Source organism: Camelus dromedarius, chromosome 9, assembly GCF_036321535.1.
Source record: "Camelus dromedarius isolate mCamDro1 chromosome 9, mCamDro1.pat, whole genome shotgun sequence".
Lineage (NCBI taxonomy): Eukaryota > Metazoa > Chordata > Mammalia > Artiodactyla > Camelidae > Camelus > Camelus dromedarius.
In genome coordinates this window covers 2235167-2256413 of record NC_087444.1, presented here as the reverse complement: position 1 = coordinate 2256413, position 21247 = coordinate 2235167, and the positions used below count along the sequence as shown (strand labels likewise).

The 21247-nt window shown below is 37.1% G+C and overlaps 2 protein-coding genes across 5 annotated transcripts in view; one reads left to right on the top strand and one right to left on the bottom strand.

Moving 5' to 3' along the window:
* Positions 1–6592, top strand: part of GLMN (glomulin, FKBP associated protein) — a 36388-nt gene extending 29796 nt beyond the window's left edge. Inside the window, exons 17-21 of one of the 4 annotated variants that reach the window (XR_010382161.1) lie at positions 3576–3687; positions 4475–4557; positions 4665–4807; positions 5775–5849; positions 5966–6592. Coding sequence is in view for 1 of the 4 variants with exons in the window: in XM_031457595.2 (XP_031313455.1) it covers positions 3576–3687; positions 4475–4557; positions 4665–4760 (291 nt within the window). In the remaining 3 variants the exon portion in view is untranslated. Of the gene's footprint in view, positions 1–3575; positions 3688–4474; positions 4558–4664; positions 4906–5774; positions 5850–5965 lie in introns of those variants that run through there. The other 3 variants (XR_010382162.1, XM_031457595.2, XM_064488711.1) reach the window with 3 other exon arrangements.
* Positions 5672–20786, bottom strand: C9H1orf146 (chromosome 9 C1orf146 homolog). The gene is made up of 6 exons (XM_031457596.2): positions 20731–20786; positions 15810–15916; positions 8644–8737; positions 6962–7130; positions 6480–6558; positions 5672–5806 (listed from the first exon to the last, which is right to left on the bottom strand). The coding sequence occupies exons 2-6, from the start codon at positions 15876–15878 to the stop codon at positions 5672–5674; spliced, it is 546 nt and encodes a 181-aa protein (XP_031313456.1). The 5' UTR covers positions 15879–15916; positions 20731–20786.
* Between the last annotated feature and the right edge of the window lie 461 nt (positions 20787–21247).

Genomic DNA, 21247 nt, shown 5'->3' with positions numbered 1-21247 from the left:
CAGTATCAGTAGTGTTTATGGAAGTGTTAACTTGTAACTGCAGTGAGGTACCATCTCACACCTATCACTATAGCAAAGGTTTAAACAGGTGGTAGCACAGGTGAGAATACAGAACAGTGATCAGACAGATTGGGTATCTCTTTTGGAGAGCAGTCTGGCATTATCCAGGGAAGCTGAAGAATACTTCAACTCAGCACTTCTCTCCTCAGGTATATAATTTAGAGCAGTGTTCTTCAAATCGCTGGTCATGACCAAGGATATTGGTGAGACATTAAATCAGTTTAATGAAATGGAATGTAATTGAAAATATCAGGTTGCTTGCACAGATTAAGAGTTATGGATATTGCAGCAAATTTTGCAGTCAACTGCCAAGAACAGTGTTTGAAAGTGGAGGGGATATGACAAATTGGCTAGGAATAAGATGTATGGTATATTGTTTACCAACATCTCGATGTATTTAATGGTCAGTCTGACCATAACCAGAGCAGAAGGGCTGTAACACTGTACAGTTTACTTTTATAGTAACGTAGTATGTGGTTAGTTGGGAAATGAATTGTACCTACTGTCAGTAAAATTGTCAAGTTTTACAGTCAAATTATTTTAATCTATTTTCAAAATGAACTTCATCAGGGAGCATACATTTTTTTCCAAATTCATCACAACTGTAAAACTAGCATGTATACACTGAACTCAGATTCTTTTTTTTAAGAGAAAAATAAGTAAAATACAGAAACATGTTCACATTGAACTACTGATCTGAAACTAAATAGTGACAGTGTTCAGAAAAATATTGACTCTATAATTAGTAAACTCTTGACTTAATTTGAGCCACATTCTTAAAAAAAAGAAAATAAAGGTAAGATTTTAAAGCTAAGATTATTTAAAATAATAGTTTTATGAAAAGTAAATTCCCAATGAAAATGAGAGTTTGGCAAGTTTTAATGAAACCTTAAAACCTTTAAATAATTAAAGACACCTAAAAACAATATGCTGAATGAGGCCCCCTGATGTTCTGAAAGATGGAAGTTACCAACATTCTGTTGGTCTTTGTAGAAGTTAAAAAGAAACATATCAGCATATATAACTGCATATTATTTGGCAAATGAGAAAATGGCTCACGGGTCTGGAAGAATTATTTTTCCAGCATATATGGATATAATGCTATCAGTTTATTTAAAAGTACATTCTAATGGTAACAATGTTTTATCAGATCTATTTTGTACAATGTGGGTGCAAAGGCTATGATGCTTCTTGATGAGGCCTATTATAAATTGTGCAACACTTTTAAGTTGGTATCTGGTATTTGCAAAACAATATGACATTGTATTGTTTAACTTAAACTTACACACATCTAAAGGTTAGCTGTATTTACTGAATTGCAAACACTGTAGGTCATTAAAACTTAAAGTAGAAAATGTTTTATAGGAATGACAAGTGACAGCCGAGGTGTGGGCAGTTATCTTTTTAAATTGTCAGAAGCACTATCAAAGTTGTTTGAAGTCAGTGTATTTTATTTTGGAAAGTTTTGGTATCCAAGGAAATCCCTCTAGATATTATAAATATATTATAAAGATGGTGAAAATTGTCAATTTTAAAAGTTTGCTGAGTAGCCAAACTCTTGAAACTTGTTTTTCAGAGTACAGAGCTAAGCATGACTAGTCACTGTATCGTATCAAAGTTCATTTATTGTTCCTATGGAAAGTTCTAAATAGGGCATGTGAACTCAGGAATAGTATGTTTTTCTACTTGAAAAGCAACCTCATTTGGCAGATATTTTCAAAGATAGTATCTGAGTGACAGAATTAACATATATATCTGATTTTCTGGCGTGTCTCTGAAATAAAATTTGAAACCACAAGGAAAACATGATTATATATGTTAAACTTACCTCACTTCTCTGTTGTAAACTTTTAATCATTACTTTCTAAAGGAGAAATTTAAGACATTCAAAAAATATGTTTGATAAAAAGTACATTTAATTTTTTAAATCCTGAATCAGTAATTAGGTTTTAAACCTGTTGGCTGAAGAGAATTAATTAGTGAACTTAGTTCTTCATTTACACCAAAGAAGGAATATAAGACATTAAATTTATCATTATTTTGGGAATAAGATTTCAAAGAATTTCTATTACTAAGTAAAGTTAAGGGTGAAAGGAAATCTTTTCAACTTAAACCAACTTTTTTAAAAGGAAACTCTTCCCTGTATTTTGGATGTAAGTCCTTTATTACCTATGTTTTTTGTAAATATTTTCTTCTAGTTGGTGGCTTATGTTTTCATTATAATAGAATTTTTCAAAGAGCAGAAATTTTAAATTTTGATGAAATCCAACTTAATCAGTTTTATTTTTTAAATGAGTATGTACTGAAGAACACTATTTTAATGACTGTGTAATGTTCCATTATGTGGATATACTACAATTTACCAATCTCCTGTTGTGAAATACTTTCATTACTTCCAATTTTTCACTATTTAAACATTATTTTTATAAACATCTTTGCAGTGGAGTCATTACAGCGTACATCTTTAATTCTTCACCAAAATAAGTTCATAGATGCTGAGTGAAAAAGTACACATATTTTTGAGGTTTTGGATTCTTGATAATTCCTCTACTTTTCCTAGCAATATAGGAATAATGAGAAAGGAGAGATTTAAATTGGTATGTGTGACAGTCAATGAGTTATAAATTATTCAACACGGAGATACGTAGACTTTATTTTGGAGTACAGTATATGTAAGATGTCATATACCACTTGGATCAAAATAAATTCATTACAAAATAGGTTTCCAAGTGGTCCAGTTCTAGTTAAGGATAACTGGATTCCTGAGTTTCTCTTCTTTGCCCAAGATAGTTTCCTTTGTAAAAAGTACCTGGAAACGTACTAATACCAATGAATTTTCTTTCTTTGCCTGTCTTACTTTCATTATTTAAAAAAAAAAAATCAGATTTAAAAAAAAAAAATCAGGACTTTGTGATTCCCTTCCTCTAGTACTATAGGAGGAAATGCTCTTGGAATAAAAACCTCCAGTACGGATGACAAAATAACCCTAAGCTGTCCTGGGCAGGTAAAATCTCCATCTACACTGATCACCAAGAAAGTCCGTATCAGCTTTGTGTTAGAAAAGTTTCCATTCATAGGGAAGAAAAAGACCCCTCTGGAACTAGATTTGTGACAAGGAAATCAACTGAAAGATCAAGAGCTGAAGGGATTTATAGGGTAGAGTCATTGGGGGGGGTGTTATAAGCGTGGATTATCCTCAAATAATTTTCTCATGAATAAAACTTCTATGTTACAGATCTCAAAACCAGGATCGGTCCACATGGCACAGTAATGAATGTACTGACTGAAGTACATTTTTATTTTGATTGTTATTTTTTGCTTTGATTAGTATTTATATAAAATAACTAGATGTAGTAATGAATGTACTCCTATTGTTAAACAGGAAACTCTACTTTGAAAGGCAAGAGTCATGTCTTACTCATTTTTGTTTTTCCAACTCAAAGCACATGTTTAATCCTAGTAGGCAATCAGTAAATGCTGAACCAAATAATTCTTTCATTAATTCTTCTGAACAGACTGGACTATGGACAGAACTCGAAAAGATTGAAAAGAATTTCTTAAAGCCACTCCATATAGGACTTAATATGTCAAAAGCACATTATGAAGCAGAAATTAAAAACAGCCAAGGTTGGTAATGTACAATCTCATTTTCAGTTAGGTCTAAAAGTTAGTCAGATTTTTGAACTGTCACTTATATTTGAAATAAAGAACTTTATCATGTACTTGTCTAATTTATAGCAAACAGGGAAACACGACAGCTAAGTCATTTTATTTACAATTAAAATGATTCTTAGCAAATCTATACACCAGTTAACACTGAAATTGGGTTAACTGAGATTTAAACCAAACTGAAACATACTCTGATTTAAGACCTCAAGTTCTGATTAAGAGTCTAATTGTATTGAAAGTGTTTGGACATCATTGTACTTCCTTTGGTAGTGCTGGGTCCATCCCCCACTTCACCCTTAACTAAATCTGTACAAATGATTAAAAAGAATCTTAGACTTAGACTTAGTTTTTAAAGTCAGCAATTCTATAATAATCTTGTGCTCTTTTCCAGATCACTATGGTGGTATTTGTACAGGCCTTACTAGAAATTTTGTCTTTTTCAGTGTGACAGGTATAATTCTGTATATGTATTAAAGAAAAAAGTTTATAAATTTCATTCATCCTGTACATGCCTAAATAATGCTATTCACCTAAAGAAACATTAGTTCACATGTTGCAGAATTTTGATATTTTTATTCATTTATAGCTTGATCTAAGCATACCCTGAGCTATTAAACAGTAAGACTTAATTGACACCAATAACTGACATCTTTTAAAGTTAGTAAGTGATAAAAGTAGCTTATAAATTTATTACTGAAATCTGAGAGTTGTGGTTGAGTGTGACACGTTTTTTTTTCTCTTACAGAAGTCCAGAAGTCTAAAGATCTTTGTTCTGTAACTGTGGGTGGAGAAGAGATCCCTAATATGCCTCCTGAAATGCAGCTTAAGGTAGATCTGGAATTTTTCAATGCTATATCCAGCTGAAGTCTTTTCTTTTTTGCTTTGTTTGGTTTTAAAGGCAGCCTTAATAACAGTAATTTTTCTTGGCATTGCAGGTCCTACATTCAGCTCTTTTCACATTTGATTTGATTGAAAGTGTTCTGGCTCGAGTAGAAGAACTCATTGAAATGAAAACAAAATCTACCCTCTGAAGAAAATAAGAGATAAAGTCAAAGTTCCATCTCCTAAATAAAAATTAGTAAAATATATTTTTCATTAAGATTTATTGAATACCTTTATGAAAGTTCTTCTGTAAAACACTTACCAATAGAAAATAAATGTAGCTTTTCTTATTTATCTGTTTCTGTAATGATACATTATAGATCAGTGGCATTGTTTGGTTTTAAAAAGATATCTACATGGTAAATAATGCCCATATGTGTATTCTAAGTACAACTGTTAAAAATCCAATACAAATTAATAATTTTACATTATATGACTTCATAAAATGTACTTGAATTGCTTTTATTCATTCAGATAGTTGTAGTGAGTTGATAAAAATACTGATAAATTTTATGTTCCAGTTAGATGTTGTATGTTACATTTCAGAACTCCTAGTATGGAACTGGCTATCACACCACTATAAGCGCTTAGAGAGCAGTTTTGAGTTCAGACCAGTTAACTACTTAACTTCCCTTGCTTTCTCTGTCTCTAGAGGAGGACAGAGTTCTACCAGCAGTTCTCCAGCAGCAGTTACAAAGTGAAAGCATCTGCAGAGATTAATTTTAGAAATACTGGCTAGCTCTTGGAAAAGCTAAAAAGTACCTGTGACTTTTCCTTTAATCTAAGGGGCTAACTAGAAAATGCTGTATATTTATTTCCAAGTAAATAATTGTTTACCCTACTGAATTTGTATCATTAAGAAACTGCATCTGAATTTTATATGTATGTACCAATTTTTTCTAAACATTACTAAATGAATCAACAAAACTGAAAATAAAATCAGTTTTAATTGCATGCCATTTTATTTTAAAAATATTAAAATCTTTAAATATACATTTGAACATTATAATTTAGCCAGTCTAATTATTTTAATATTCTTCCAGAAGAACACATATATAATCTAATTTGGATTAAATGAATCACTACCTAGCTTTATCTTCTGAAGTGTTTTCCAAACAGGACTCTTCTCAATGATGTGAGCTTTGGTTGTTATCATTCTGTAGCAGATGCTGTCTATGTATGCTTTGGAGGTGACCTGGAAGAAGATATAAACAAGCAACATTATTTAGAGAAGTAAGGTATTTTTACAAGGTCACATCATAAAATCCCTAACTTTATTTATTCAACAAGTATCAGTCAGTACTGTGTATGAGTTATTAGAGTAATAGAAAAATATCTGATCTCTATCTTTAAGGTGTTTCAAACAAGGTGTGGCAAACCAACAAGTAGAATACTGTAAGAATTGCTTCCGTGGAGATCTCTTCCAAGTGTAACGCCTAACTCTGCCTAGGGAAGCTGGGAGCACACTTCACAGAGAAGGACAAGCATGAAAAGAAAGTGGGTAACTGGAGAAAAGCATTCTGTAAAATAGTATGTACTCTGACAGTTCATGTCTCCTAATATTTATACTTGAGAACTTGAAGAAAGCTTTAAGTAACCAATAGGGTCAACACAACGCGTATGTGGCCAAACGCTCTTTCAGCCCCAAATGAGCCATTCTGGTAGCTGCCACTGGAAGTAAACTGAGAAGACCCGAGAGGCTGGGTTCAGGCTTGGGAACGAGCTGCATGTGGAAATGACAACTTCTCTGAGGGGAACAAAAGTTGAGTATTTTGTCAGTTCTACTGAAGAGGGTGTGCATTCTGAAGTCAAGAACTATATAAAGTGTATGAGTGTGGAATCTGTGTAATTTTGCTCAGATGACTTACCTTAGCTATAGTGCACATAAGATTAATAGCATTTATTGTGTTGTGTACTGGAAGTATCCGTAAGTTACTACCCAGGAATCTGAAAAATAATTCATAAGTTAAATAGATCATATAGCTTACTGACATCTGTTTTTTAAGTAACTGGAAAGAAGAGACAAACCCTCTTATTCTTTGTCATTTGTTTCATTCATGTCTGCCTTATTCCACAGAGGATTTGGTATGGCTTTATAGCCAGAACTTAACTGACTAAAAAATGTTCACTTCTGATTTAGTCTTGCAGGAGAATCCCATAAATCAACATCAAGTCTGAAACTTGTCACTGTGATTTGCAGAATAGCCATTTGGCTTGTGTTTTATTAAATATGATAGGTTAACATTATAGCGTTTATCTTTTGGCAAAACATAATTCACTTGCCTGAAAGAATTTAGAATTGAAATAAATAAAATAAGGAAAATAGGTCCGTAGTGATAGTCTTCCATACCTCTGGTGAATCCTGAACATTAGCTTCCATTCCTGGGGCCCGTGGAGGGCAGCAGACAGAACCAGAAAACTATTCTGGTGAAGGTTAATAAACTTCTCAATTTCGGCTAGAAATACCTCTTCAGTAGACATAAAGCATTCTTTAGCATCCATCAATAAAAATGCAACTCCTAGGAAAGGTGAGTGGAATAGAAAATGTCAGTTCATCATACTGATCAAATTTTTTTGTTAACTCAGTAAAATCAACAAAAGTAGGTATAAGTGAAACATAGCTATAACTGTCCAGGCCCTCAACCCATAACAGATGGAAATTACTATAACAAAAGTCTTACACAACAAAATAATTAGGTAGTTTTTTGAAGTGCTGTGTGAAAAAGGATGACTTAATTTGAATATTTAAGGTAAAAAAACTTTTTTGGTCAGTAACTTCTATGTTTCAGACTAAGGCACTATCCACAATGAAGGTAATGACTAATTTTATTTACAGGTTAATTTTCCATGTTATAATGATTTTTAAAAGCTGGACATCAACTAAAGAAAAGTAATTTTAAGCAAGCCTTCAATATTTTCTTGGAGAAATTTTGTAGCAGAATATAAAGTATTATATAAATTAATACATTCAGTAAGCAGGTATCAAGGATCTCTGAAACAGTTATCAGGCCTATAAGAATGATCCATAAGGGAAATTTAATCTAATTAGCTCTTTAAAAGCTAAGAGGAAGGCATAATCTGAGGGAAGTGACTGATTATGCTAATTGAGTGAATTTGGGCTAAATACTTAAAATAACCTCTCTGAACCTAAATTTCCCCATCTGTAAGTTTGAAATAATAGTTCTTTGATAGGTTTGTTAAAAGAATTAAGTAAGAGAATGCATATGAAGTGGCCAATGCACACAGCAGGAGTCACCAAAAATATTTTACTTCTCCCTAGATGGCTCCCTATTCAACCAGGAAGGACAAGCTTGAGGTTGGAGCATTTTCAGTCTAGAGGTCTATTTCTAGAAGCTTTTTAAAGTTTCTGTCTTCCAAAATCTCTACTGGAGTACAGATCGATTGTAACCATCCTAATAAAATCCTCACCTCTACCTCTCTTATCACTTCCCAAGGACAAGTGGAGTTGCCCCTTTCCCATGCTCCTAGCTTCCTCATACCCTAATCTAATTTCTTCCTGTACTTTGCCCATGACTCACAATTGTACAGTTTTATGATTTCAGGAACACTGGCCCCCACTTTTCTTTTTTTCTTCCCCCATTTGATTCTCTTAGTATTTGTTTATATTGTTCAGCAAACTCATGAAAAAACATTCTCCTGTATTGTGTTTGTATATGGATTTTGACCAATGTGATGTTGGCCTCTTTGTTAACAAGCATAATACTTTAAATATTAATTGTTGGGGACCGTGGGTTTGTTCCATGTTCATCTTAGTTCCAAAGTATTTTTACCATCCTCTACTGGGATCCACTAGTTCAGCTTTAGCTCAACAACTGTAATCTAAAAAGGAATATATTTTGTAATTGGCCATATGTACTGCTTTTGCAGCAGTGACAGTGTTATATATTTACCTCTCCCAAAAGGTAACACCTTAAGCTTATTACTTGTTTACTGAACTACCATATTATTAGAATTTATCCTCATGTATTTTATAAGAAATTTAAATAAAGGAAGTTAACAAGTATACTGTACCAGAAAGAGAAAATATAATTGATCCATTTTTCACTGAATTTGAGTACCGAACCTTGTGGCTTCGATTTTCTAGGGCAGTCGCAACTTCACAATTCTTTAAAAAAATTGTCAGAAATACAAACTTAAGATATGCTTAAAATAATTTTTAATTAAAGCTAATGAAAAAATTAAATAAGTTTAATAGCTTCTTTTATAGCTATACCACTTAAAGATTTGATCATCAACAGACACTACATGTGCTCTCTCTACACAGAAAAAAAAACATTAAAAAAAAAAAGTAAAAATATTTAGTTCTGCTGAAACACACTGGGTTTGGAAGTGAACTGTGTACTATAGTTATGTAGGGAAGAAATTAAGGACAGTTTTAACTAAACTATTAAAGCAAACGCAAACTTTTTAAAGAACAAAGTGGACAGGGATTCTGACAAGTACTAAGGTGTAAATGGGAGGTGGAGGGTGGTGTGTTTTCTTAGACAGTTCACAGAACCATGAAGTGCCACACAGGACACGACAAGAAGACAACCAATTCTCTGATGCATGTTTACAGTTACTTTTAGTGTGCTTTAACAATGTTTTCAGCTTTAGGTAACTTAGAAAACATGCATGAAGACAGCAACAGCACTGCTGGTTTAAATACTAACCATTTCAAAACTCATTTCTTATTCTACCCAAATAACTAGATACTACCCAAGAGACAAATATTAAGTGGTAAATAGTATTTCCTGATTGGTTAAAACTCAAGCTTGTTAGTCTCCAAGTAGGTAAAAATCCAATAGATGTATTAACTTTATTTCACATTTTGCCTCAGAACTTGTATATTTTAAGTACACAGGTTCGAATTAGGAATAGAATACATACTTTCTTCCCTAAACAGTATTTTACGCTACTCTAACATCCTGATTTAGAGCTCAACTATGACTCTTCCCGTGAGTTTTCTTCTCCTGCTTTAAAATTACACATTGCTTCCAGCGATAGCAGGCTAAGTAATTTAGGCCAACCCTCCTGCTCAAGGCAACTAGAAAAGCTAGGCAATTAAAAACTCTGCTTGAATGCACCAGAGAGCTAGCAGGATAGTGAAAGATTACAAGGCCAAGATCTATACAGAAATTCGAAGATAAGAGATCAGCATTTAGGCCATTTTTTTTTTCCCCTGAGAGCATCTGTCAATTCAGGAAGAAACAGATGAGAGGCTGAACAGAGCTTTTGACAAAAGTGGAAAAGCTGTCACAGGGGCTGTAGCTTCAAACGATTTCAATCTTTAAACTTGTATTGAGGTGATACTGTATTATTAGTGCTCCCAAGCACCTTGCAGAAGCACACCCTACGGCAGCCTTTCTCGATTAGGTCTCCTCATTTGAAAACGGAACAAAGAAAATTACGTGAGTGACTATTTTCTCAATTCTCCCATAACTAGTGTCATCTAAATGCACGCGAAGTTCCTTCATTATATACAATAGATGCCATAGGGCTTGGGTGGCCAGACTAGCAAATAAAAATACAGAATATCCAGTTAAATTTGAATTTCAGATAAACAACATAATTTCTTAGCATTAAGTATAAGATCTTTCAGTGTTTCTTTTAGAATAAGCTTAGTATTGCTTTATTTTTTGAGTTTTTGTTTGTCTGAGAAATTCTTTCTCTCTCCTTCCTTTCTAAGTGATAATCTTGCTGGGTAGAGTATCCTAGCTTGCAGGTTTTTCTCTTTCAGGACTTAGAATATATCTTGCCAGCAACATTTCTGTAGAGAAATTAGCTGTTCTTCTCTTGCTGTCTTTAGATTCTTCTCTTTGACTTTGGCCATTTTAATTATAATATGTCTCGCTGTAGGTCTGTTTGAGTTCATTATGTTTGGGACCTTTCATGCTTCCTGCACCTGGATATCTGTTTCCTTCTTTAGTTTTGGGAACTTTTCAGCCGTAAGTTCTTCTAATATTTTTTTGATGCCTTTTTCCCTCTCCTCCTTCTGAGAGTCCTATCATATATAGATTGGCACATTTTATATTATCTCATCTTACATTGTTTTCATTTTCTAAATTTGTTTTTCTACCTGCTGTTCTGACTGGGTGATTTCTATTATTCCATCTTTCAGGTCCCTTATTCGTTCTTCCTCATTGTTCAGTCTGCTATTTACTGCCTTTAGCTCGGCTTTCATCTCAGCACTGTTTTTTCTGATTTTAACTGGCTCCTCTTTAAGAGTTTCTATCAGCAGCCTCTCTTAATACCTTCAGTATTTTTATCATCTCCTTTTTGAACTCAAATTCTGGTAGACTGGAGAGGTCTATTTTGTCGTTTGTTCTTTCAGGGGGGTTCTCTTGCTCTTTTAATTGGGAGTGGTTCCTCTGCTTCTTCCTTGTACTCATATTTCTCTGACTCTGTGTTTAGGAGTAAAAGGTATCTACTGTGGTCTTGAAAGGCTATTTTTATGTGGGAGCATCCTTGTGTAGCCTGCATGTGTCTAAAATTTTTGTTGTGATGGCTTCCACGTTTCTCCTGTGTGGGATCGGTGTTATTATCTCCTTGATGGGAGTGTGACTGATGCTGTGGTGACCAAAGTCTGCACTGGATGTTGAGTGGGGCCTCCTCTTTGCTCTACAGTTGTCATGGCCCTGTCAGGAGCTGAGTCTGCTCAGCAGTTGTTGGAGTAGATGCCCCCAGGTTCACTTCTGAGCTGCAGTGTGAAATAGGTGGGACTTAAGCACTTCCACTGGGAGAGTAGCTGCTGAGTACTCCTTTGCAGGAGATGTCTACCAGGAAGCGCCCTCAGTGGTGTCACCTGTCACCCGCTGTGCAGGCTCACAAAGTCCACTGTTGTTGGCACTGCCCTCAGCCCTGCCTCAGCTGTGGGAATGCAGGCAGCCTGCCCTGGTGTCCTTCAGGCGCTGTGCTCACAAAGCCACCAGGGCAGATCCACTGAAGCTGGACACCAGGACGCCATTTTCGTGTGTAGTCTCACCTGGACTGCCATGGGATACAGTCAGTCCAGACCCCAGCCCCACCTCTGCGTGTACACACCTGCTACTAGCTTTGGACCTGCCCCCAGCCATACACCCGTATTCTGCTTGCATATCCCACATGTGCTGAGCTGACAAAAAGCACTGGTGATGTAAATCTGCCAGTGCTGCTTGGGACAGGACTCAAATTTCAGTCCTACTTCCTAAGTCGCTCAGTCCCTGGGAATGGGATCAGATTTCAGCCCCACCTCTGCTTGGGGCCACCTGCCAGTGATTGTGACCCTCCAGAGGAAGCCAAGGAGACTGCCATGGCTGGGTCGCATCCTTCCCTTCTTGAGAACTGTCTACACTGGGTCTTTTATGGCAGAGTCACACCCTGTGAGCTCCGGAGAAGGAGGCTGCTATGGTGGTGCCCTGCCTCTCCCTTTGAGAGCACATTAACAATGGGACTTCTAAGGTGGACTCATGCTCTGTCCTGCTAGTACCTCACTCTAGCCTTTTCAGGCTGTCTCCGTGCAGCCAACCCTGGTCCTTTCCCCAGGTCTGTCCTCTGAAGCCCAAGCTTCAGCACCCAGTCCTGGTGTGCACCAGCAGGCTTGCATATTGGGCTGGAGAGTGCATGGACCCTCCATGCCGATTTCTCTCTGTTCTGTCTACCTCAGAGAGGCTGCTATACTGTCCTCCAAGTGTTTAAAGCTCTCCTTCTGTTCCAGTTACTCTTCCCATTGTTGAAAGTGCTTTCCAAGGCGAGAGTACTTCTCCTCTTTCACTGTTCCCTCCCAAGACACAGGTCCCATCCTGATTCGGTTTTGTGTCCTACCCAGTTATGTGGAGATCCTTCTTGTAGCTCTGAATGTATGAGAACTTCTGCCATAGTTCAGTAGGCATTCTGTGAGAATTGTTCCATATGTAGATGTATTTTCTACATATTTGTGGGAGAGGATGCGCTCCATGTCCTCCTATTCTACCATCTTGAAGCCCCTTGGAGGACATTTTTGAAAGCCACGTCTGACAATTCTTGCTCCTTCAGGGAAAGAATATTTCATCTATGCTTAATGCTTGTCTGATAGATCATTAATAAAGTCAGGTGTTGGGAAGACCTATCTTTTTCACTAGAAGTGCACACTGAATCCATTTAACTGCATAACTAATATTAAACGTGGGCATTATGGTTATAGAAAATTATTAAGTGTTATACACATTTGATACAATTAACAAAGTTATAAACATCTAATATAATTAGTATTAGGTCATAGATACAATTAATAAAAGTCCTGAGGGGAAAGGGGAATTAGTAATATTCTATTTGTTGACCTGATTGGGTACATAGTAGTCTCTTTATAATAAAATACAACTATTAAATGGTTCACATTTTTAAAATGAACCCCCATGTATATTTTATAGCTTGAAAAAAGTTATAACCCCCCCCACAACCTCACAAAAACCTCAATGGATGAGTTTAACAAGAGCAGAGGGAAATGCTGACATGCAAGATAGAACTGATGAAATTACCTAGATTGTAGCCCAAAGACACAGAGAAGGTGAAAGAGAGGTCAAAATGCATGGAGAATATTATGAGAAGATCGAACACATATTTAATAAGGGTTCAGGGGAAGGAGAAAGGGAATAGACCAGAGGTAATACTGAAGGAGATAATGGATAAGAACTTTGTAAATGATGCCAATTCACAGATTCATGAGGTCTCAAAAGATAAAAAGAAATCCACACCTTAAAATTACAGAATGTAATCTATAGAAGGTAATCTTCAGGAAAGTGCCAACTAAACTGTTGTCTTATCAACAGCAACAATAGAAGCCAGAATCTAGTAAAGAAATCTTCAGTACACTGAGAGAAAAATAACTGTAAATCTAGTGAAAAATATATATTCAATTTGGAGCAAATGGAACTCATACATTGTTGATGGGAGTATAAAACCATAATCCCTGCACTTAGTTTTATTTTAGTTAAATGGATTCAATGTTCATTTGTAGTGAGCTTTGAAAAACAATTCTGTAATCTCTTATAAATATACATATACTTCAATAAAAATATATATTTTAAAAAAAGATAAACATACGGTCATCATAAGACCCAGCAATTACATTACTAGGTATTTGTAAGAGAAATGTAAACATATGTCTACACAGAGACTTATACACGAATGTTTAGAGCAGCTTAACTCATAATAGCCAGAAACTGGAAACAACTCAAATATCCAGTGAATAGACAAAATAAACTGGGATATACTCACACAACAAACTACTTACTACTCAGCAAAGAGGGATAATGAATTATTGTTATATGTAACAACATGGATGACTCTCAAAGGTATTATGCTTAATTAAAGTAGTAATACACAAAAGAGTACAAACTGTATCATTCACTTTATATGATGTTCTAGAACAGGCAAAAACAATTATTGTGAAAAATCAGTTCAATGGTTCCTTGAGGTGACAGACTGGAAAATGACTAACAGCATAAGGGCATTAAGGAACTTTCTAGAGAAATGAAAATGTCCCATATATTTTGATTGGGGTGGTAGTTACAGAGGTATACACATTGGTCAAAATTCATTAAACTATACATTTAAAAGCTGCGTATTTTACTGCATGTAAGAAATACCTCAGATAAACTGATTTTTAAAAATATCTTTCAAGATCAAGGAGAAAACAAAAATACAGCTGATCTTTGAACAATTAGAGTTTGAACTACATGGGTCCATTTATATGTGGATTTTTTAATTTTAATAAATACACGTACTACACGATCTGAGCTTGGTTGAATTCTTGGATGCAGAACTGCTGATACAGTAAGCCAAATGTAAAGTTAAACATGAATTTTCAACTGTGCAGAGTCAGTGCCCATAACCCCTACATTGTTCAAAAGTCAACTGTATTTCAATACTAACAAAAACAGAGAGGTTTTTGCCTCTAAAAGATCCTCATTGAGATGTCTAAATTGTATTCTTTAGATAAAAAAGAAAATGATCCAAAATGGAAGGTCTGAGCCAAAAGAAGGATAGAAGAGCAAAGAAATAACAAAGACATGAGTAAATATAAATAAATGCTAACTTCAGAAAATAATAATAATTTGTGGAGTCAAAAAATAGATACAACTAGACTATATATGATAACAACAGAATATCATACAGTGTTCTAAGATTCATTTGTCATTTAAGAGAAGAATAAAGATAATTATTTACTTTGGATTTTGTGGAGCTAAGTATACATGTTAAAATTTCTAGAGTAACTACTAAAAAATAGAAAAACATACAGCTTCCAAAACTAGTTAAGAAGAAAAATGAGAAAAAATAACCAATCAATTCAAAAAGAGTTAAGAAAGAGGAGAAAAAGGAAACAGAAAAGGTGGGACAAATAGAAGGCACAAAGCAAGATGGGTAAACATAATAAATAAGTGAACTAAAAGTATTTCTTTTTGGCAAATCAGCATAGGTTGCTGACGCTCTCTCTCTCAGAATAAGTCTGGAAAAGCTACAGAAACAAGATCTTGAGAAATACGGGTTCGAGAAACCTAACAGAAAGAAGCATGAAAAATTCCAGTGAGGCTTAAGGCTGTCTTAAACTGGTATGTGGTACGGTGCTAGATGGCTAAAGCCAATAGAGCAAAATGCAGCTTAAGGCGGCAGTGAAAGGACAGGGTGGATAAAAAATATTTGAAGTCTTATTCTAGCCTCTCTCCACTTTACTGGGAACAACCATTTCTTGCCTTTTCACTCTAGGCATCAGCTGGCGTCCATAAAGTAAGTATCAGGGCAGTGGAGAAATCCTATCGGCTGATAAGCCAAAAACGTGGACAGACCACCTACCCTCAGGCATTCAACTTCCCATTCCCTTCCCCGCTGAACTGTAGGGAGACAGTCTCTTCCCAATGCCATTACGGCTAGACAGACTGATTTCTGTTGTTTACCTCTCAAAAAATCTTAAGTAATATATACGTGCATATGTATTATTGTTTCCAGAATCCTTTAACATCTCCATTAGAACAGGCTTAGGAAAAAAAGAACTTTAGAAAAATTTCAACCTTTAAATATTTAGAGAGGTAGGAAAATGGATGCAGTGAAGTTTATAATTTATCTTTAAAACATACTTCAGATTATGTACTTGCTGATTCACACAACTTTGGATAATCAAGCTAAAGATCTTTTAAAATATTTAATTTTTAATTAAAGATCAATGGCCCAAATGCCTCTTTTACCTTAAGAGATGAGCTAATAATAATGGTGGTTGTCCACTTTACTTTTTCTTTTCCATCACTTTCAGCCATCTCTCTGGATCAACCTAGCATCTAATGGTGCCAACAATCTGAGAAAAATAAGAGCAAAAAGAACACATAGAAATGTTTGATGAATCTGTAAATTAAAGATAGAAATAAAATTAGGGTAATGGAGATATTCTGAAGAATATTTGAAAGTCCAAATTTGACGCTGAAAAATGATCTGTCTTGTTATACATTAAGCTCGTTGGATATTACGCTTCCTAATAACAATTACTAAAAGCCACTGTTCCCTTTCCAGGGCACTAACTTAAAGAAGACAGACTTGTGTCAAGGACTGTAAAAGGTCTGGAGTTTCATCCTACTTGCAAGTTTCATAGGTACAGCAAAAAACATGAGACTTGGATTAGCAAGGACAGATTTTTACTCACAACAATAGGAGCATCATCATTTCCTTACAGCAGTTCCCCAACTGCAGTTCCCACAGGGTGACAAGACAAGGCCAGGTAACAGCAGCACATACAATAGGTTGTGCTATAGGAAAGGAACCCTGAGCTTACCTTGAAAACAAACCTGCCCTCTGTTCCTAGAGGGAAATACTATCTCTAACTTACAAAGTTATTGACTACACAAACACCCTTGAAAAGACAGTTCAGGGTGGGGCTTTTCTAACAAGTGTATTGGTGATACTTATTGATGCTGGTCTGAGGACCACACTTTAAGAACCACTGCACTAAGGGAAGAAAGAGTGTTCTAGATAGCAAACCACCACCAACAAAGCACCATACACTGGCAATCAGAAAGAAAAGAAAATGATATGGTAACAGAATTTCAAGACATTCAGTGAGTTAAAGTTAAAGGCATTTATGTCTGAGGCAGGTAGGTGAGAAGAAAGGTAAAAACTAATGCAAATCTAGTAGCATCAAATTAAATTTCAATATGGCATAAATTTGGCACTTTTCTGATTACTAAGACTAACACCCTTAAGCCATATTTCCACTTGTATGAAAAGCGTGTGTCTTTTGCCCATTTTTCTATTAGATTTCTTTTTTTCACTCATTGGTAGCATTTTTCTATTCTGAATATCAATCTTTATCAGCTATGGGTGTTATCTCTCAGTTTGTACTTGTCTTTTCCCCTTCTTTATAGTAATATTTGATACATACAAATTAAAATTTTCAATATTTTCAAATTTATCAATCTTTTCATTTATGGTTAGTGCTTTTTGTTTCTTATCCTTCCCTATTCTCAAGTCATAGATATTCTCTTTCATTGTCCTCCAAATTTTTAGTTGGGCCTTTCAAATTTAAGTCTTGAATTCATCTGGATTTTTGTATAGAGTCTGCAGCAGGGCTCTGATGTAATTTTTTTACGTATGGCTATCCAGTTGTCCTAACGCTGTCTATTCAGTCATCCTTCCTCCCCCTGGTCGTCTACAATACCACCTTCTTCATACCTTGTTTCCTTATATGTACAGGCCTGTTTCTGGGTTCTCTATTCTATTCAGTTGCTCAGTTTGATTATTCCTAATCAATGTCACACTGTTTTTAATTATCATAGGTTTTTTTTTTTAAAGTCTTGATATCTGTATGAGAATCCCTCCAACTTACTCTTTTTCAGTTGTGCTGTAGCAATTCTTTGGTCTTTTTCCTTCCCTATAAATTTTAGAGTCACCACACTGAAAGCAACTTTTTGCCCGTTTCCTATTTGCCCATTTATGTTCCACTCTCACCTTAAAAGAATCTAACTACAGGAATGAGATCACTAAGCAACTGAAACTAACTCCTGACTTATGCTCTCCAGAATGCACACCAGCCCTTGTCTAACCTGTTTTATTCTTTTCCTAGACAAAAGGAAGAAAGAAGGGAGAACCAAGCAGTTAAAGAATGATTAGCTTTCTACCTACAAAAGCCCCCTTAGCAATCCTGCAGGCAGATCGCTGGGTAAGATATGAAGAGTCAGCCGGTCTGCAAGCAATGGAGAATGATGCAGAACCCAACCTCCTGCCACAATAATTCACTGTGATTCTTCCCCTCATTTTTCCCTTTGAAAACTACCATGGCTGAGCAGAATCTTTGAGTTGGTCTCTGGACACAAGTCCACCTTTTCCCCAGATTGCCGGCTTTTCTGATTAAAGCACCTTTCCTATCTATTGACTTGTCTCTGAATTATTGGCTTTTGAGCAGCAAGCAGCCCAACCTAATTTCAGTAACAATGTCAGCTGCTTTAAAAACTCTGTTGGTTAACAGTTGTTTGGAAAGTTTGTTATAATGGTTTTGCTGTGGAAGTGTTTCAAACTCCGCTGAAATGTTGCTGAAAAGCATGGTGCTGGTAACTGTTCCACAATCTGTGGCTGCTCATTCTTGCCTACTTTTACTCTTTCCTTGAAGCAGGTTAGCACTGAAGGTGGTATGGAAAAGCCTGCATGTGTGTTCATTTGTTTCTTCTTTCCTCTCCCCAAAGTCTACCCTTCTCCCTTCTTAGTTCCCTCAATCTGATTAAAAACAAAGGAAAAAACCCACATTGAGAGGGGTACATCAAAAGAGTAGTAGAACCAACTGAAAGAGATCACAATGGTCAACACTGGAAAATCTGACCAGCAAAAGACATAAAACACTTTCATAATTCAAAGCGTAAAATAAATCTTTGAGCCCATGGATATAAATGATTGAACAAATTAATAAATGAGGGATTAGAGACAAATCTCTTGATATTGTCTCCAAGAGAAATTAGAGGAACCTGACAAATGCTACCTCAGCCAGGTGGTCAAAGTCTACAGCAACAGTCATAAATCATGTTGATAGTACATACCTTGATACCATGTAGTCTTCCTCTCAATAACCCATAACCCCAGTCCTATCATGAGAAAAACACCAAATTCCAACAGTAGGACATCCTATAAAATATCTGACCAGCACGCCTCAAAATTGCCAAGGTCATCAAAAACAAAGGTCTAAGAAATTGTCACAGCCAAGAGGAATCTAAGGGAATATTACAACTAAATGTAATATAGTATACTGGTTGGAATCCCAGAACAACAAAAAAATTAAGTTAAAAAGTGAGGAAACTATGGACTTTAGTTAATAATAATGTACTAGTATTAATTAATTAATTGTAATAAATATACCATAATAATGTAAGATGTTAATAGGGGAAAATTTAGATATAGAGTATGTTGGGATAAACTGTATTATTGTCTCAGCTTTTCTGTAAATCTAAAACTGTTCTTAAAAATAAAGTTTATTTTTTAAAAATCCTGTCTCTCCTTCAAGACCCATTAGAAATCCTATCTCCTGTAAGAAACTATCCCTGGTCCCCTAAACTGAAAGCAACCTCTCTTTCCTCAGAATGCATTTTACAACACCTCTTTTGAGCACTTACCACATTGTGTCCAAAATTACTTACAAATATATTTCATTTTCACTAAATCACAACCTTCTTAATGTCAACCAAATTTATAAACTCCATGCTACTTAATACAAAATTAGTTTAAAGCAAAATTTAGAAACCAACTAATCTAAATGAAAGTCACTTTTAGTGATGATGAATTAACATCTCCTAAGGCAGTTTTATTCTTTGAACAATTCTAATAATTAGAAAGTTCTTCCTGCTGGGTTGAAACCAGCTGCTCTGTAATTTCCTCATTTATTGCATGAATGAATGAATGACAAGTTGACTAGCTCTATGAGAGGAGGGACACCTGTTTTACCCAATACTGTCGCCAACACCTGGCAAAAAGCAGACACTCAAAAACTGGTTTTGAACGAGTAAATGGCTGGGGGAGGCACTGCAATTTTTATCTCCTCCCATACAATTTAACTGACTGTTCAGCTAATGACAATCCACCTGATGGCACACCCACAGAATACACCGCACACTTCGTTTTCTCTCTGCTTCGCTTTGTGGCAATTCAGATACTGTGGGGTTTTTGTATAAACTGAAGGTTTGTGGCAACTCTGCCTTGTCAGATGATAAGTAGCTTTTTAAAAAGCATTTTAAAATTAAAGTATGCACATTTTTGAAAGGTACAATGCTACTGCACACGCAGTAGACTACGCTGTAGTCTGAAATAACTTTTACATGCACCAGGACACCAAAAAATTCACGTGACTGGCTTCCCGGCGGCACTGCGGCGGTCTGGATGGAGCCCACCCCAGTGTCTCCGAGGGATGCCCGCACCGTCGCTGAAATCTTCCCTCCTCTCTGTGTAGGTTTAATAAACAGTCTCAACCAACTCACGCAAAGCTGAGAGAGGTTAAGCGATTCTGTACACTACTGAGTGAGAAGGGAGGAGGGGTCGGAGACCCGCAGGAGGTACTATTCGCAAACGAGGACGAAACAGAGCAGGGCCCTGGGCAGCCAGGGGCCCCGCTCCCAGGCCGGCGGCCCAGCCCCGCGCCGCTGACTGCGGGCCGCCGACCACACCTCGTCCTCCCGGCTCGCCTCCTCATCCGAAAATGAAAAGCCGGCCGGCGGCCTCCCGCGCCTTCGTCCACTCCGAGGCCCGAGGGCCTCCGCTTTCATGGCGTTGTCTTTACCCGGTCTTCAAATTTAAGTAACTTCCACGCTGCTCAGCGGCCTCCCGGACGCCGCCCTCCCCACTATGGTCCCCGGGGTCCCGGGCACGTCCGCGGCCCCGGGGGCGCCTCCGCTCCAGGGAGCTGCGGGGCGAGAGGCGCCAGGAGCGCAGGCGGAGGGCCGAGCTTCCGAAAGGAAGCCCTTCTCCCCACGACCCCCACGGGGAGACCAGGGTGAGGGGCGTCCACGCCCTCCCGCCACCGCCCTGAGGGAAGAGCTGAGCTCGGCCGGCCTGAGGAGGAAACACACGGGCAGAGAAACGACGGAAAAGACACACGGGAAGAACCGGGTCCTCACGGCCTCAGCCGCAAGACTACAAACATACCTGACCGACAGGTCGTCGGCGCCGCGCCGCCTCTCCCGAACTTCCAGAACCTTCCGTGAGCAGCCGGAAGCGCTTCCGGGGGGAGCGGCCCGGAGTCTTCGCGCGCCCGCCTCCCGCGCAGGCGCAGAGCCTACGGCCCGCGCGCCGGTGCCCCACAGGCCGAGTTTGCTCCAAACCGTGAGTGGTCAAGGAAAGGCGGAAAGGGGGGGGGGGGGCGGTGTTGTTTGGTTTGGTTTTTGTTTTGTTTTGGTGTTAGATGTAGTTGCCTGGAATTGATATCTCACAATTTACGCTCTGGTTTATCCAGATTGTGGAAAAATACGTTTTCAGTAGTGACTATAAATACAGCATACAGAGGTCTGTGTTTCCCCTGGGGACCCCTGCCTGAGCTCCGCAAATTGCTGGCAGTGGTGCTCACAGTTTGTAAAATTCAAAAATGAAAAAGAAAAGCCACCGCTCGCCTAGAGCCCAGTGGCTAGAACAGGAAGCTATTTGTGTGTCTTACTTTAGAAAACAT

Excerpts from the sequence above, each read along its gene's own strand:
- C9H1orf146 (XM_031457596.2), bottom strand. The coding sequence starts at position 15,878 with ATGGCTGAAAGTGATGGAAAAGAAAAAGTAAAGTGGACAACCACCATT. Across the intron at positions 7,131-8,643 it reads AATTATATTTTCTCTTTCTG|GAGTTGCATTTTTATTGATG; the intron begins GTACAGTATACT and ends CACCTTTCCTAG. Across the intron at positions 5,807-6,479 it reads TTATGTGCACTATAGCTAAG|GTCACCTCCAAAGCATACAT; the intron begins GTAAGTCATCTG and ends ATCTTCTTCCAG.